The sequence below is a fragment of the Hyalella azteca genome, unplaced genomic scaffold (assembly GCF_000764305.2).
Source record: "Hyalella azteca isolate HAZT.00-mixed unplaced genomic scaffold, Hazt_2.0.2 contig8861, whole genome shotgun sequence".
Taxonomy (NCBI): domain Eukaryota; kingdom Metazoa; phylum Arthropoda; class Malacostraca; order Amphipoda; family Hyalellidae; genus Hyalella; species Hyalella azteca.
In genome coordinates, this window is record NW_025938944.1 from 98,392 (window position 1) to 115,475 (window position 17,084).

Consider the following 17,084-nt stretch of genomic DNA (forward strand, 5'->3'; position numbering starts at 1 on the left):
TTAATATATCTATATGCTAATAGGACACCAGTGGTGTTGTTATATTTTTCATTATTAGGTCAACAACATTTAAAGATGACAAATTCGGGTAAACTGTTATAAATAATGACACCCCTTCAGAGCTTGAGCTGATGAACTAATTACATTTATGTCAATACGAATCTATTAAATGCCGGAACACGTTTTTATGCGGGTGATTTTTATACATTTAATCCGGATTTAACCTTAAACAGTGAATCCGATCGAGAGTCCGTAGGCCGTTCCATTAAAGCGCGCTTAAGAGGCCCGTTCACGGACGCTCCAACTCTAAACTCGGCACTCTGGGCGAGAGCAGTGTAAATTTCAGCGGCAGCGTCTGGCAGCGTAGTGACGTGGTCTATAAGGTGCGCGAGAATAGTGAAGTATGAGCTGAACATTAATTGTGCATAGATTTTTTTAGTTACGTCGAGGTAAAAATTTTCATTACTATTTAAATTCTCGCTATTTCCCGAGTTAGCGCAAAATTTCTCATCTTCACTGCAGACAGCGGCTTATTTTTCACTAATAGATGAACCGTTCGCTGCAGACAGAAATTCAGTGCACTGCGAACAGTGTCCACCAGTCTATTCTGATCATTCAGGCTGTTCATGATTATTAGTACATAATTTATCTTGATGTCTACGTATTAAAAATAATTAGCCAGGATAGCATTCCAAATTTCAGACTTATATCTTATTTATGAGGGGAGTTATTGGACCTAGTAATAGTTATAAAATTACATTAGCGACTAACGCGGCTGAGCCGGCTGAACGGGCCTCTTAATAAGTCCACGTAGCGATCGATTACTCGCCTGTGATTAGTGGTTTTAGCTTGGAAAGCCATCGGTGATTGGCGGATGAAATTAAAAACTCATAAATATTTTTGATAGGACGGCTCCAAGTAACTTGCTTACCACACAGATTTGTGTGTGATGCATGGTATTAAAGCTTCTATAGTATCACGTTTAAATCTAGAAAATTAATTTTAAATGATATTTTGACATCGCGTTTGAGAACCACGACCAAATTAATGAAATGGGTTTAAAGTATATCAAAACTTAGTCGATGTTTGCCGTGAAAATAATTATTGCGATGCCAAAGCTACCTGGGGTAACGAACGTAATTTATAATAGCGAATTGAATTTCAAGGCCTTGAATTTCAAGGCATTCAAATATGTGAGCTCAGCAGATGAGTAATACAGTAACCACCATCTGAAAAAGGTGAAATATTTCGATAGGTAATGACTCGCAAGAAAGAGCAAGTTATTCATGGTGAATTTCACTCATGTTTACTTGCCATTCAGCATAATCTAAGTTACGTTAATGCTGGTGATTTCCATAGAGATTGTTCCACTTACAATCCACTTGGTGTGAGGGAGGGCGAACAGTAATAAAAACCGCGTACTCCTGACATAGCTATTCTAGCCTAGGGTTTAATAATATGCTCCCACTTTGTTAAGCAAAATCCTCGATCAATTCAGCTATGTTCTAGTATCATCAACTTCAAGTTGATTTGATTCGCAAATTTTTGTGTAGGTTTTGAAAATTTAACATCCGACAGAGTAGTCTATCTAATAAGATGCTAAACGAACTAAGTATAGAATACATTCCACATTAAGTCCAATGAAATCAGGTGAATTCAAATTAATAATCATTCGAGAAATGTGAATAGAATTATCTTATTGATGTTTATGTATATCATTATAAATGCGTGAAGCAATTTTTTTAATTGGTGACTTTCAGCAAGTTCCCGGAACATTTATTGCTGGCCTCATTTATTATTATCTTCGAATTAATTTCTACAGAGTTGTCAATTAACGATTCCTCTAAGGCATGAAAAGATTGAGAGCTCGTTCTGCTAGTGTCAAATGCCCTACTGTAGTCGTGGTATCGCTCACCTGATCCTGGGAATTCATCATGTGAGGTGCAAAAGCGGCTAGTACCTCTCACTAGAATACTGTCACTACTGTTTATCCGTCGAGTTGCGATAAATTAAGTATTTGTTTAAAATAAATTAACAAACATCAGCTGTAGAAATGGTGACTGCAGACAAGGTGAGTATTACAAAAATGCCAAAATATACTCTTTGCATTATTCATGATGTTATTTATTTTAAAATTTGCTAAACTATGCAAATACATGTTACATAATAAGGAAAGCAAAAATTTTTCAGGATTTTCCATGAAAAATTTCTGAGCTCAAATTTTTTTGGGATTTTCCTTAGGGAAATTTATGAATAATTTATAGGTATATTCACTACCATCAAATGGAGTAATAAAGGAATTATAGTCAGGTGGGCTGGCCCGTGGCCGCTGGCCCGCTGGTGGGTTACTGGGGACTGGGGTAAGACAGGACCGAAATCACTAACAAGCCTGTAGCATCTAGCCGCCATCTATACCAGTCGTAACCAGTTGTTCCCAAAGTGGGCGATATCGCCCCCCTAGGGGCGGTGGAAAGCTTTTGGGGGGCGGTAAAGAAGAAGAGGGCGATAGGGGGGCGGCAGTCATAGTGGCAAAGCAGAGTTTGTTTAGAATCTCCTTCTAGTTCATTTTTGAGTCCTATAAGTAGACCAGAAAAGTATCATGGATACCAGCATTATCATATTTAATAAATTTGTTAAAATCTTGAGTGAATTAGGACATTTAAAATGAACTGATTCTAAAAAATCTCTGGTTTGTCACTATGGCGGCAGTCCGAAGTCGAAGTCAGAACTTCGAAGTTCGAACGTTTGTTTGACGATTTGTACACAACACGTGCATCACATCATAACTCCCAGCGATGTTTTTTTCACCCAGATCTGTTTTTTTAACCTCTCCTGGGTTTACGTCTCGGACAAATTAACGACCGGACTTGCGGCCGGTCTCACAGCCTATTTCCAAATTCAATGCTCAAGGAAATTAAAGGAATATCTCTCAAACTAATGAACTTAACTCAACGAATCTTGGTACACGTATTCTGGTATTCATTAGGGTAAACGCGGTATATTCCGACATCGTGGGTAATTCCGTCACCTCTCTAGTTTTTCCTTTATATTAAGCTTTGTTTTAGTTCCATGCGTTCCTTGATGGTTGAAATGGTGACGTCATTGGTCATACATTTGCGTGTCGAACTACTGCCAAAACACTAGGTCTTGGCCATCTAGCAGGAAAATATTGAGATCCAAAGAGAGACAATGCATGCTACCCAGTGAGATCATCGAAAAATGTGTCAAATTTGACAGTTGACCTTGCTCTACCAAATAGTGAATAACTGTTTGTATAGGAAGAATATTATGGTTTGAGACTTTTAAATACGTCTGTGAATATATTAGGAATCCTTTAAGTATACTTGTATTGGCTGATTTCAAGTGGTAAATAAATTAATAGATGATTAAGTTGAGAAACAGATTTAGACACATAAAAACTAATTCCGACACAACTTGAATTGGACAGGCACGGCTCGTTCCAAGCTGTGTGCAAAAATTAAAATTTTCCTAATTAAAAGCTTAATAACTTAATTAAAAGCCTAATTAAGTAGTGCTCAATATTCTATAGTGTTCTAATTCAAAGCCATGTCGTATTCCAATACAGCTCACACAGCAATCGGAATTCGAACACGGGGATGTCGGAATTACGTATTAGTACAATATGAAGCGCGGTTGGAATACGTCTCACCACGTGCCAAATAGTCACACACAGAGTCGGAACATAGGGATTTGGTAGGTTTGCATTCTAAAGGCTTTTAAATAAATATGGCAACATTTTGTGATGTTTCATCGTAGCTGGCGCGTAGTGCGGTGTTTTGAGAGTCACATAAAGCTAACAGAACTTGAGTAACGCATATGGTTATTTTTTTATAGTTTTTCATTTCTCGATACGTCCTTAATGTGTCGGAATATACCGCGTTTACCCTAGCTCTAAAAAATCCCTGAAAAATGTGGAAAAGTGATATTTTGAAAATATAATTTTTCTAAGGTCTGTAGCCTACCTACTCTATACTCTTTGGTAAAATAAATATTGTCTGTATTAAAAAATTTTGGTGGAAAAAAATTTGCAGTTTGCAGACAGGTGTTGGCTCTTGAACTTCATGATGGAATTTATGTAGGTTAACTGTTAACACTGTTAACTGTTAATTGTTAACTGTTAACTTATACTTCAATGTTCAATCCAAAACAAAATGGCAGCTATTTCTGCATGACAGGGTAGTAAGGGACTCCCCTCCCCCCAGCCTCGGGGTAACATGGGACACCCTCTAAAACTCATATGCAATAGAACCTTCATTAGCAAAGGCTTCAGTTAATGAAAAAATTAATTAACAGCACAGAACTTTGATAACATTTAATATGCACAGCAAAAAAAAAAGGTATTTGACAAAAAATTAATGCATCATTGTCATCACAAAATTGCGCATATAATGTCATAGATAGAATTGTGCACTGGGCAGCATAAAATGAAAAGTAATAACCCTAAAGTCTAAACTATGATTTTTTCTCAAAAAAAAAAAAAAAAAAATGAAAAGTAATAACCCTAAAGTCTAAACTATGATTTTTTCTCAAAAAAAAAAAAAAAAAAACCTGATGGTTGTCACTAAAATTTCCTTTCTGTTTCAGGTAGGTTTTTTAGCTACAAGATTTTTTTTTTGTTATAGTGAATGTATTTGACCTAATTAAAATGGTGCAAAATTACAAGCCAAGTCCTGTAGGCTTTCAGTATTAGATACAGAAGAAATGTTATATGGCTGTGGATACAAAGTTTGCAGTGGACACAGTCATTGTCAATGTTCAATGACATGTCCATGAATATGGTAATAGCAGGTAATAGCACATCAATAATACAGTACTGTGTGGATATGGTAATATATCAATTTAAGACAAACAAGTACAAATCACAGAAAATGTTATTTATTCTACATCTACATCATCTAAAAAGGAAGAAGAGGACCTTGGAGTACTGTTAGTAATTGATAAGTACACTTTGCATGCTTCAAACGTCTTAAAATTAGGTTTTATCTCAAATGTCCTAAATCACCCCGTTCCCAGGGGTAATTCGGGACACTTTTCTTTTGTGTCTGGCACCTTACAAATAGCATATGGAATAGTTTTGGAGATGCCATGCAATAGCCCTTGCAAAGGCCTTTAAAATGAGCCCAAATTTGTTCATGAAATGTTTCATGGTAAGAAGTTATTAACGGAAAATGGTCAAGACCATCTCTTATTACCCCATTTGATGGTATATGATCTCTCCTAATCATGTTTTAGTGCATTTTCTCATTTATAGAAAAAATGCACTATTGTGCTTGCCATGTCCGTCTGTCTGTCTGTCCGTGACTTCACATTTTTGTGGATGAAAAAATGCGCTCTCTGTCACTCACTGCAGTGAGTACTGAGTTATATTTTTTCAGTCTAAAGTTAGTCATCTGCATAAATGATCTTTTGAAATGTCAAATTGAGTTCCTTGTATATATTTAATTGAAAACTGACTAAATTTTATTGCATTTACCTTCTAAGATGGAAGTGGACCTTCCCATCAAGAGGAGTGATGGAGGCTACAAGGCTTACTACAGTCACAAGACTGAAAACCTTCAAGTTGTCATTGGAGAGAAAATGCTTGATCTGAGGCGGTTGCAGGCCCAAAGGAACGAACTTAATGCTAAAGGTGAGCTGTCTTTTATATGTTGTATTTATTACTTGCTGCAATATAAAATAATTTTTGTTTAGCTTATTTGCTTGTAGTTTAGGTTAGAAAAGTTCAAGTCTTGTATAAGCCTATTTTCCATAATATGTATTTCAATACATTTTTTATGCAAATTATTTTATTTTGCAATGATTTGTACCTGAAGTGGCATCAACAAGGACTTTGTGCACATCTATACTTTACAAACTCTACAAATGTGCACATCTATACTCCACAAGCTCTGCAAATGTGCACATCTATACTCTACAAACTCTGCAAATGTGCACATCTATACTCTACCAGCTCTGCAAATAGGCGCATCTATAGGCTGTTTATTACTGATACAAGTATGTCAATGAGCATGAAAATGGTAACAAATACATCCATGTGTGCAGTTCGTCTCTTGAGAGAAGAGCTACAGTTGCTGCAGGAACAAGGTTCTTATGTTGGTGAAGTGGTCAAGCCCATGGACAAGAAGAAGGTGCTTGTCAAGGTACATCCTGAAGGCAAGTTTGTGGTTGATATTGACAAGAACATCGACATCAACCAGATAACACCAAATGCTCGTGTTGCTCTCAGGAATGACTCCTACACTCTGCACAAGATTCTTCCTAATAAGGTTTGAATTTTATTCTTTAGACTCGTTCTATATTTAGTATTCTTTTATCTGCATGAGATACTTGTTTTTTATGGATGATACTTTCAACTTTAATCAAGTAAACTTTTCAGTAGCTTCTTTCTTTTTTACTTTGCCAAGTGCCATAGAACTCTACATTTTGAAAAAGTTTTATTGCTAGGGTTTTCAGAAAATTTTTTCAAGGAGTGCAAATTCATCAAAAATTTTGATGGTGCTAAAATATTTTGGTTAAAATTTGGTCCTCAATTCCACTCTTTTTGTATTAAATAATTATTTATTTACTGGTTTTCTGCATCATTAAAAGAAAAAGCTATATCCCATCAATACACACATTTTTGACTTACAATTCACGAATGACTTCATATTGATTCAGATTAGCTGATAGAAACATTGCTTTACTCAGAAAATATTCTTGTAGTAATTTATTGCCAAACTTCCCCTAGTAGAGAGTTCTTACATCCAAAAAGAACAATCGATGAAAACCTGCTATTGTTCTTAACCTGAAGCGTTATATGCTTATATATTGTCTGAGGTTCATATGCTTGTGACCACCATTGTTAGCTGGTATGTTGTCAAAGTTTTCAAATTCATCATAATTCATAATAAAAAATTTTCTCCCTTATTGATATGGTTTACTTTTCTGCCTTCTGCTGTAGTGAGGGGCTAGTTTAAATATTCATAATTCTAAATGTAAATTGAACAATAGGTGGACCCTCTAGTGAGTCTGATGATGGTGGAGAAGGTGCCAGACTCGACGTATGAGATGGTGGGAGGTCTGGACAAGCAGATCAAAGAGATCAAGGAAGTGATTGAGCTCCCAGTGAAGCATCCTGAGCTCTTTGATGCTCTAGGCATTGCCCAACCCAAAGGCGTCTTGCTCTACGGCCCTCCTGGCACAGGTCAGAACCAAGGAATTTATAAACAATAAAGATGGCACAGTAATTTACTATATCTTTATAAAGGATAATGTTTTGGAGTCCAGCTCTATCGTCATTTTGACAAACCTAGAAAGTAAACCATTAGATCAGAACCATTAGTTTTATGATCTTTGGTAAACTAATTTCTACTATGTTTTTGGAAATGTATAATAAAATTTTTGAAAAATAAGGTTTCACATTGATGCCTTGATGGAATTGATGACTAGATTGATACTTTTTCATTTTTTACTCTACTGGACTAGAATATACAAATTTGAATCATCTGGGAATAACCCTAATTTTAATTTAAATTCCGAGTGCATGAAGCTTCAAAGGCCACAAAGTTTGTGATGCCTTGTTTACTAAGAGCTCTCTGGCAGGTTTGTGTGCAGCATTCAGATTTATTTATCGCTCCTGCATAAATATTAATAAATATTTCTTAATTTATTCCAGTGCAACCCATATGGGTACAGTGTGTGAATGTACAATGGAAGCTCATAGTGCATGGCACGATGAGCTTCTTTTGGCAATCTGAACGAAGAAAATGTTTAAAAAATATATATTTTATTTTTGTTCCTTTTGTCTAGTCAATTAGGAAAGAAAAGATAAAAAATAGAGTTCCATTCTAGTAATCAAGTCTAACTAAGTTGAAGTAATGAGGGTAAGTATTTCTTTCCTGTTGGTATAACTCTGAAACACTAAAATACTAGTTCTAAATCAGAGTTGTACCTAACATCTTATTCTGCTGGAGGGACTCTGTTAATATACTATAATATCAACGTCCTGTATTGCAGGAAAAACGTTGTTGGCGCGAGCCGTGGCTCACCACACAGACTGCACTTTCATCAGAGTGTCAGGCTCAGAGCTGGTGCAGAAGTTTATCGGTGAAGGCTCTCGCATGGTCCGTGAGCTGTTCGTCATGGCCAGGGAGCACGCGCCCTCCATCATCTTCATGGACGAGATCGACTCCATTGGCTCGTCTAGGATAGAAAGCGGTAGTGGAGGAGACTCCGAGGTACAGCGCACCATGTTGGAGCTGCTCAACCAGCTTGATGGCTTTGAAGCCACCAAAAATATCAAGGTTGTTCACCTGAATATTAACAAGTCTTTAAGGAAGTTATTTTGTAGAATTAATGGTTTCTGCTCTTTGTCTATTCGCACTTTAGGAAAGTTAACTACTTTTGTCAGTTCTTATACATGATATTGCAGCAGAACTCGTTCAGAAACGTTCATAATAATGGCTATCGCACTTAGTTATAAATTTCTAAGTATGAGTTAGTTATGTCATTTGCCCTTAATTGGTTAGGTGCCACTGGAAATTAATGGTAACGGTACAAAGTGATGTCCGCCAAGTTAAATTTTTGTGAAATCTTGATTGTTTTGTTTTTCATCAATACAAGTGTGGGTTTTACTGTATTTCAGGTTATCATGGCAACAAATCGTATTGATATTCTTGACCCTGCTTTGCTGCGGCCTGGTCGTATTGACAGGAAAATCGAGTTTCCAGCACCCAAGGAAGAGGCGAGGCTGGACATTCTTAAGGTGAACTGCCAGGCTGTTTAGTATTCAGAGATAACAATTCAACTCTACTGGAGCTGTGGATTTTAAATTAGTATGCTTTGGGACCATTCTGCACTCAGGTTCTAACATTGCGATATTTTATCATCTTTACATTGTCCAGTGCTGTCAAATATGTGCATTTGCAGTTGAATATTGCTGTACAGTCCTTGACTCATCATAAGGTGCAGTCCATAATCACGCTGGTGCTCACTCCTACAGCTAAAATTGATCTTTGGAGCAATGCATCTATGAGTTTCCAAACCTATGTTTGCAATTTTTTTACGAATTTAAAGATATTTTAAGTGAATTTTTATTTAGTACAGTGGACTCAAAATATTTTTTTTTAGCTACAGTGAAATATTTTCGTTAATAGACTGCTTGAACAGTTTCCATACGTTGTTATATCCTGAAGGTGATGGCAGAATTTGTTAGGTAATTGAGCTTCTGCTTGCGTGGATGTGCATTTTTCATTTCTCACTAAGTTACTAATGTAATTGTGAGCTACGTCAGTATAGTTAGCACAGTCAACTGTCCTGATCTCACGTTTTTATTAACGGATGGGTGATCAGAATACCGATCAGCAATCAACAATGTTCTCTTGTTTAGTTAATTATTTGAACAGTTAGCTCTGCTAGCTCTAAAGTGGATACGCATTTTTATCTAGTATCAAATGAAGATAATTATTTTCTATGCGTGCTATTGCTTTGTACACTACATAAGAATTTTGTATGCTAAAGACGTACGAGTTTTGCCGTTCATCTCTTCACTTTCATTTGTCTCCGATGTACCAAGGTTTACACGTTTGTGTTGGAAACAGTTCTTAACTTAGAAAATTGGCAACCCCTTGAGTTACTTTGTGTTGCAGATTCACTCACGCAAGATGAACTTGACGCGTGGCATCAACCTGCGCAAGATCGCCGAGATGATGCCGGGCGCCAGCGGTGCTGAAGTGAAGGGCGTGTGTACGGAGGCTGGCATGTACGCTCTCAGGGAGCGACGTGTACACGTCACGCAGGAGGACTTCCAGATGGCCGTGGCTAAAGTCATGCAGAAGGATAGTGAGAAGAACATGTCCATCAAGAAACTCTGGAAGTAAAATAGGAGTTGTGAGAATCGATGGACTGGATCAGAGTGCTTGAGGTTATTTAGAAATATTCTTAAAGAGGGAGCACAAAACTATCGGTGTCTTGAAACAATGTGGAAGCAATCAAGAAAATTTCCTGGTATCATTTAACGGTGTTGAGCTGGAAATGTTGATATTTCGATTAGGTAATATTTCTCCCTATGTGAATGAGTTTGCTTCAAGTCTGCTGGCGCAGCTAGCAAACCGTCTGTAGGTGTTAAGTGCAAAATTCAAGCCATTTTACCCTGAAATTCTTCATATATTTCCCCAGAATGACTGATAATAAAACTGACTACATCAAATTGACAGGAAATCGTATTACAAAGCCGCGAAATTTGAAATTACTATCTTTCGCCATAGACTTAATTCCCCATAAATACCGTCAGCTACTTGTAAGCATAATACTTTTATGGAAGAAAAAGTTTTTTTTTTTTTTTTGCTTACATTATCCTACTATTGTGTTTAGTCAGAACGTTTGTAATGTCAACATGAAAACTATGAACGTTTCTATGTGTTAGATTCACAAAAGGTAAGCTCTCATACGTTTAATTATAGTCTACGTTCAATTGCATTCTATTCACGAGATGCCGTGGCATTTATTGCCGAATTTATTCGCTTGTAATACATTCTTTCTTATCACTAAGAGAAAACTTCTCTGTGGATCTTTCATGGTATTTAACCAGTAAAGTGGATCTTTCATGGTATTTAACCAGTAAAGATAGAAACAAATCTACCTTGATAATCTTAATTTTCATTTCCTGATTTTTTTTTTTATTTTGCCTCTCATTCACGTTATACGAAAAACTCGAGTATCATTTCACCTAATCTTCAGTTAGTTGAAAATTTGAAGTAGATATGTAGTATGAAACAGAATTGCAAATACCTTACTTGGACTGGAATGTTGCATCATCTTCGATTTGATTATTGATTGATATGGCACCTGGCGTAAAACTTGGAAACTGAAATGATGAACAATAGTCTCAGCATGAATAACCTGAAGATTATATTTAATTAATATTTCAAACCCCTGAATTTATGTATCATCTTGTAGCTGCCTAAAATAGTTTAACTTATTTAAACCAACATATGCTATGTTGGTGGCGCCGCTAACTTTAGCGTTTAATAAGCGTATCAGGCATTTCAGTGAGAAAACTTGCGACGGTTCTAAGATCATAAGTTAATATTCATGATCATATTTTTGTTGATGATAAGTTAATATATAAACATAAAATTATTTAGAGGGGCTGAAGGTTCCTTAAATTAGGCCTAATGACAACACTTAATGGGCTATAATTTGCGACCAAATTAATGCAGTGAATATATTAGCGCCAAGTGCATTCTTTGGAGCTATTCTGCAGGGGGTGCAGCGCGCGTGTGGCTGCACAAAGGATGTTTAGCGCTCCTTCAGACCCCGAGCCTTGCTAACCTACGTTAAAATTTTGTGGGGAGCGTAATACGACCCTTGGCTCGAACTATATTGCATTTACCTCGTTATTCTCATTAGCCATTCATGAAAATGCATTCAAAATCGCATATGTCTGGGAGAATTCAGTTTGGTCGTTTGATTACGGATAAAGTTAACTTCGTCAAAACAATTCATTTGTAGAGGGCTAGTCCATTCCAGAATAGTAATAGGAGGACGCTGAGCGCGGGTTGGGGTACTGATGCAGTTGATAATTTTTAGTGTCTTATGCACGTGGCAAGAGAAAGGTCGGCTCAACTAGTTAGCCAGTGAAGTGAACAAGATTTGCTATAAGCCTGAATACCTAAGTACCCGATGAAAATTTAGTAGTATATAAGATGCTTTCTTCAGTTTTACCTTCTACACTCGTGTTGCTGTTTCCACGATGTGTCATGATTGCCTACTTTTTAATGTCGAATGGCAGGAGGTGGCGTGCAAATTCTCAGAGAAATGCACTTCTGAATCATTAAGAATAGAATAAAAGTGTCGGCATTGAAGAAATAGGCCCATGGCCTGTTGCCGATTCTTGAACTTTTCGTGACTTGATTCACAAGGGATCCGGCCTTTGGAACCCGATCTTTCCATAACTGACGATTGATTGAGATAGCTGCTTTACTTATTGACTGGTCCGTAATTTGCTAGGCATTTTAAGACTGAACATATGCTCCTGCATAGCTTCGTCTGGTCTTTTTGCCTGGTCCGTAATTTGCTAGGCATTTTAAGACTGAACATATGCTCCTGCATAGCTTCGTCGTCTGTTTTTGAAGATGTTCATACTCGGAGACTGGAGAAAATACTATTTATTAACGTACTAATGTTATTAATCCGTCGTAGCTGATAGAGTGCAGGCTAATCTGAGTTCTCGGTTCATATAAAAAATCATAGTTCGTGTCTATAATCTTACTTCGTGTTTGGCACGAACGATGGTGAATGTTGGCCGTCATATGACGTGGCCGACAATACACAGATTCGTTATTGACGGCGATCCTGCCTCAGTGTTTATTTTCTAACGAGAAGATGAACCTCCTCTCGAAACTCTCGTCCATGGTGAGTTAACATTTCAGTGAGCTCATATTTATTTAGGTGTCAGTTATTCTTGCATGTATTATGTTCGTTAGTTAATGAGCGAACACAAAATTAAAGATCATGGGCTTCTGTAAGAATAGATTTAAACTTTTCATTAGCGTCAAACTTTTTGGTCATTTCTTTGTTCGTGAAGTAATTGTTAGAGTCCTTTTTAGTTGTACAATTAACCCTTATTTCATCATAGGATTTACGGTTAACTACTAACATCTTGGAACTAGTGCAAGTATTTAATTGCATATATTATTATAATGTTCTACCATATAATAATGTAATCATTGTGTAGAGAAGTATATTCCTGAGTTAGTTTTTTTTGTTCATTTGTTTGTCAATTCAAAGTTTGGTTGCCGTGCATAATCATTTGTTATTTCAGCTGGTGCGGTGTAGCGCCACCGGAGCGCAAGTACAGCACCTTCCCGCACGCACGCTGGCGAGCAACTGGAGAGCCGCGTCGCTTATTGCCCAGACGTGCGTACATTCATTTATATATTTATGCAAGCTTGATTGAAGATCAGAGAATGCTTTTATTAATACTTTTCTAGAATGTTTTTTTTTTCAATGAGTCTAACCGAATTGAATGCTGGTGTTGGCAGATCAAAAAGCATCAATCAACTTTGAATACATTTTAACTTGATTCTTTTCTTCACACAGCCAGTTAATTAAACAATGCAAATGAAGTTGTCGATAACTTGGAAAAATAATAAATAAACATGTAGATGAGGATGTCGGTGTTAGTACTTCTTTATTTTTCGCCTCGTTTACAATAGTGAAATTAAACATTAGAGATGAACCACAAAACGTGACATAATGTGAGTGATACAAACTGCCCTGCCTTTCAGGTCTCCAACGTCCGTGGCTGCGGTGCATCGCATCCTCTGCTCCAGTGCGTTATACTCTGCGCCAAATCAAGGTGTGTATTCATATCATAACTTCATATATTCAATTGTTATTCAATGATGAGATAAAGCAGTACACTTCATCCGTCATTTATTGATTAAATAATTATTGGTTATGAGATAATACATGTATAATTATTTCTCGGTCTTCCATGGGAGGTAGCCACAGTACTTATCCCGTCACTATCCCTGAACAAACTATCTATTTCATAAGTAGGCAACATTAAAACAGCGTTGCATTCAAACAGCAATTCATTCAAACACCGTTGCATTCAAACAGTGTTGCATTCAAACAGTATTGCATTCAAATAGTGTTGCATTCAAACAGCCTTGCATTCAAAACCGTTGCATTCGAACAGCGTTCCCTTCAAACAGCATTCCCTTCAAACAGCGTTGCGTCCATACAGCGTTGCGTTCAAACAGCGTTGCGTCCATACAACATTACGGTCATACAGCTTTGCTTTCAAACAGCTTTGCCACTTGTAATAATTGTAATAGCAGGGAGATCAATCGCAAAAAATGCTAATTATCCATGAAATGTGGTCTGTAAATCGAAACACTAACTCTTCTCTACGCAAATGAAGTTAAAACAACATTAATTTTGAGTTACTTTTAATCCTTTTACAACATCATTCAAACGTTAGATGCCTGTTGGATCTGCTCTGAGACTGTGGACTGTCCAAGCCTCCTATGGCTATCACAAAAATAGTTATATTTCTTTAATATCGGCTTGAAAAACATGCGAATTAATCGGAGATTTTTTCAGCTATGGTGATGAGTGTTAATAATTTTTAACGATTTAGTAATAATATTTTGTATTGTTTTGAGTTATGGAATTGGTCTAATAAAGAGCAAGTCGTATCATGCTTCTGTTGAAGAAATGTAAGCGTTTAGATCACTAAGATTTTTAAGAAATCTTAGCGGTGTAATGAAGCGTCATTCAATATGGTTTCATTTCATGTTAGCAGTTAGGTTTGAAGTAGAAAATGTAGACCAAATAATCTAAGCTGAATATACTTTTTTTTGTTTCTCAGATCTTTTATGTATATTAGACATTAACCTGGCTGCTTACTATACAACCACTGAAATGCCTTCTCAACTTCAATGACTTGTTCAGTGTTCGTATAAGAAATAATTCCTGATATAAGCTGGAAATAGCCACCACGATCTTTGAATCGATTGAATTAAATTCTTAATTTATGATGATATTGATGTAGTCAACCCGTAGGTTCTGACAACCGCGACCCACATCGTGGCTCTGGCAACCATGGCAACAACCAGAACCGTTCCTCTGGCAGCAGCGGCAACGACAACGACGACGAGCAAAACAAGCGCAACAAGAAGATGCAGCTGAAGGCGGCGCTCTGGATGGTCACGGCTTACATATTCGTCGTGTTACTGGGCATGCTATTCCCGAGCTCCGGCCCTCCAGAGGTATGGTTCATTAAAACATAATACCAATAAATGTTTGCAAAGTTTGGAAAAGGGCCTTTAAAATTTATATAGTAAGAAAAAAAGCTGGATTGATGTTGTTAGCAATGTTATACTTTATGCACCTGGAATTTCTTGAGACATTGGCCATGAATTTGCAAAATTTTATTTGTAGAATTAATTGAAATTGGTTAGAAAATGCGCAAATTCTCTCGTATTCACTCTTGTTCCAGTTAAGTATGTTAATTTTCGTCGCAATTAAGCCACTTGCACTGCCACTGATTATAATAATTAGTTGATTAATGATCAGCTTAGATTACATTGATAATTTAAACGCTGAATGACGGAAAGTTTTTGTTTTGGTCATCACGACCGGAAATCCAGTATGTATGTATTTACCGCCATTTCGTCAAAAAACTATTTAGTGATATGTAAATTATTAGGGCTAGGATATTAATATTTGTTTTAAAAAAATTTTAAGTTGTACTGTGATTGGATAGCGTTCCCGCTTGACCTGATGAACGGCATTTATTTAAGTGGTCTGGAAATTTTGCGTTAAGATGATTTTCCATTGATAAATTTCGATATTTTTGTGAGAGCTTTTAGAAGTGAAATGCATTTGCATGAAAGGCTAAACCTTAATCCTACTGATCCTGTGTGGGGATAATGGACAAACCATCCAATTAAGGCGGAATTTTATATATTGGCAAGTTATTTAACTGTTATATTTTAGTGCATCATTACCTTATAATGAAATACCTAATGTTTTTCACGTGCAGCACGTGGTGAGGTACGTGTCGTGGCACGAGTTCGTGCATCAGATGCTGGCACGAGGCGAGGTGGAACGAATCCTCGTGCGTCCTGACGTGCGTGACGTCATCATTCACCTTCAGGAGGGCGCCGTTATCAAAGGGAAGAAGGTAAGAGGTTCAGCTCTGTAACTATACCTAATTTCCTGTATTACAACGAGATCTAAATAATTATTGGATAGTACAGGTAGTACAGAGAGAGAGATGTTAAGTTTCTGCGAATTGCGGGGTATAAAGAAAACGCAGCATTAAAAGCTACTAGTCTTCTTCTAGGACCAGTTAATTACTTACAAACTTTAATCTGTTCTCCGTTACATGCACGCAACTAACCCGTAACTTCGAGAGCCAGTAATGTGACTTATAAACTTTAATCTGTTCTGCACTATATGCACGCAACTAACCTTTAAATGACTACCAGGTAGACCAACTGACGTACCATCTGAACGTGGTAGACGTCGATAAGTTCGAGGACAAGTTACGGGAGCTGGAGCGGTCGCTGGGCTTGTCCGGCAGTCACGGCGTGCCTGTCGAATATTCCAGGGCTTCAGACTCCGCCGGTTTCCTGATCACAAAACTGCTGCTGGCGGCGCTGCTTGTGGCGCTCATCTACTCTCTGCGCTCAAATGTGTCGGTCCCGTTCAAGATGGACAGCTTCGTGAGTGATTGATAGAGTTGAGGTTTGCGTGTTTATTTACGAAATCAAATTGAATGATTATCCTTATCTAATATTATAAGGGGTTTTCCTTAATAATATTTATAATTTGAGTGATTATACTTATCTAATATTATAAGGGGTTTTCCCTAATAATATTTATAATTTGAGTGATTCTACATATCCAATATTATTGTAAAAGGGTTTTCCCTAATAATATTTATAATTTGAGTGATTCTACTTATCCAATGATAAGTAGAATCACGTTAAGGGGTTTTCCCTAATAATATTTTTAATTAATATGCTCGTGTGGCCCACAGCGCCAGATGACTCGAGCCAAATTCACGGCAATCGACCCTCTTCTGCCGGGGTCTGGCCGAGGCGTTCGTTTCTCTGACGTTGCTGGGGCTAAGGAAGCCAAGCAAGAAATCATGGAGTTCGTGGACTTCTTAAAGAATCCACTCAAGTACCGCCAGTTAGGAGCGAAGGTGAGAACGTTCGTAACCAGAAAATTAGGGACCATCACAACCGCAACATCCCTCTAAAAAATACACACACACATACAACAAACAAATACAAACCGTACAACTAAACAAATAATATCATAAACAACACATACCAAATTCTATTCATCAATCACTTTAGCGCAATCTTTTCTCTCCACAAACACACCAATTCACTCACTACAGGAATAACAGTTTACAAGTGGAAGGATACAAAACCAGTACATTTCATTTCCAACTACCACGGAGTTGAAGCTTCTACTGTGCAAAGGAAGGACCAAACTGGCACAAAAACGGTCGTCACCTGTCCAACGGTGGCAAAAGATTATAATAAACACATGGG

At 37.2% G+C, this 17,084-nt stretch overlaps 2 protein-coding genes across 2 annotated transcripts; both read left to right on the forward strand.

Annotated features, from left to right (window-relative positions):
- Positions 1-1,939: 1,939 nt before the first annotated feature.
- On the forward strand, positions 1,940-10,644 carry LOC108678231 (26S proteasome regulatory subunit 8). The gene is made up of 7 exons (XM_018166597.2): positions 1,940-2,071; positions 5,503-5,650; positions 6,064-6,287; positions 7,012-7,204; positions 8,017-8,303; positions 8,645-8,764; positions 9,648-10,644. Exons 1-7 carry the CDS (start codon positions 2,054-2,056, stop codon positions 9,876-9,878), a joined length of 1,221 nt encoding a protein of 406 aa, XP_018022086.1. The 5' UTR covers positions 1,940-2,053; the 3' UTR covers positions 9,879-10,644.
- Positions 10,645-12,206: 1,562 nt separating this feature from the next.
- On the forward strand, positions 12,207-16,783 carry LOC108678224 (paraplegin-like). Its single transcript, XM_018166590.2, has 7 exons — positions 12,207-12,414; positions 12,824-12,918; positions 13,290-13,360; positions 14,575-14,780; positions 15,557-15,697; positions 16,005-16,241; positions 16,559-16,783. The coding sequence occupies exons 1-7, from the start codon at positions 12,385-12,387 to the stop codon at positions 16,781-16,783; spliced, it is 1,005 nt and encodes a 334-aa protein (XP_018022079.2). The 5' UTR covers positions 12,207-12,384.
- The last annotated feature ends 301 nt before the right edge of the window (positions 16,784-17,084 follow it).

Excerpts from the sequence above, each read along its gene's own strand:
- LOC108678231 (XM_018166597.2), top strand. Across the intron at positions 5,651-6,063 it reads GAACGAACTTAATGCTAAAG|TTCGTCTCTTGAGAGAAGAG; the intron begins GTGAGCTGTCTT and ends CCATGTGTGCAG. Across the intron at positions 8,765-9,647 it reads CGAGGCTGGACATTCTTAAG|ATTCACTCACGCAAGATGAA; the intron begins GTGAACTGCCAG and ends TTTGTGTTGCAG.
- LOC108678224 (XM_018166590.2), top strand. The coding sequence starts at position 12,385 with ATGAACCTCCTCTCGAAACTCTCGTCCATG. Across the intron at positions 12,919-13,289 it reads GCGTCGCTTATTGCCCAGAC|GTCTCCAACGTCCGTGGCTG; the intron begins GTGCGTACATTC and ends CCTGCCTTTCAG. Across the intron at positions 15,698-16,004 it reads CCGTTATCAAAGGGAAGAAG|GTAGACCAACTGACGTACCA; the intron begins GTAAGAGGTTCA and ends AATGACTACCAG.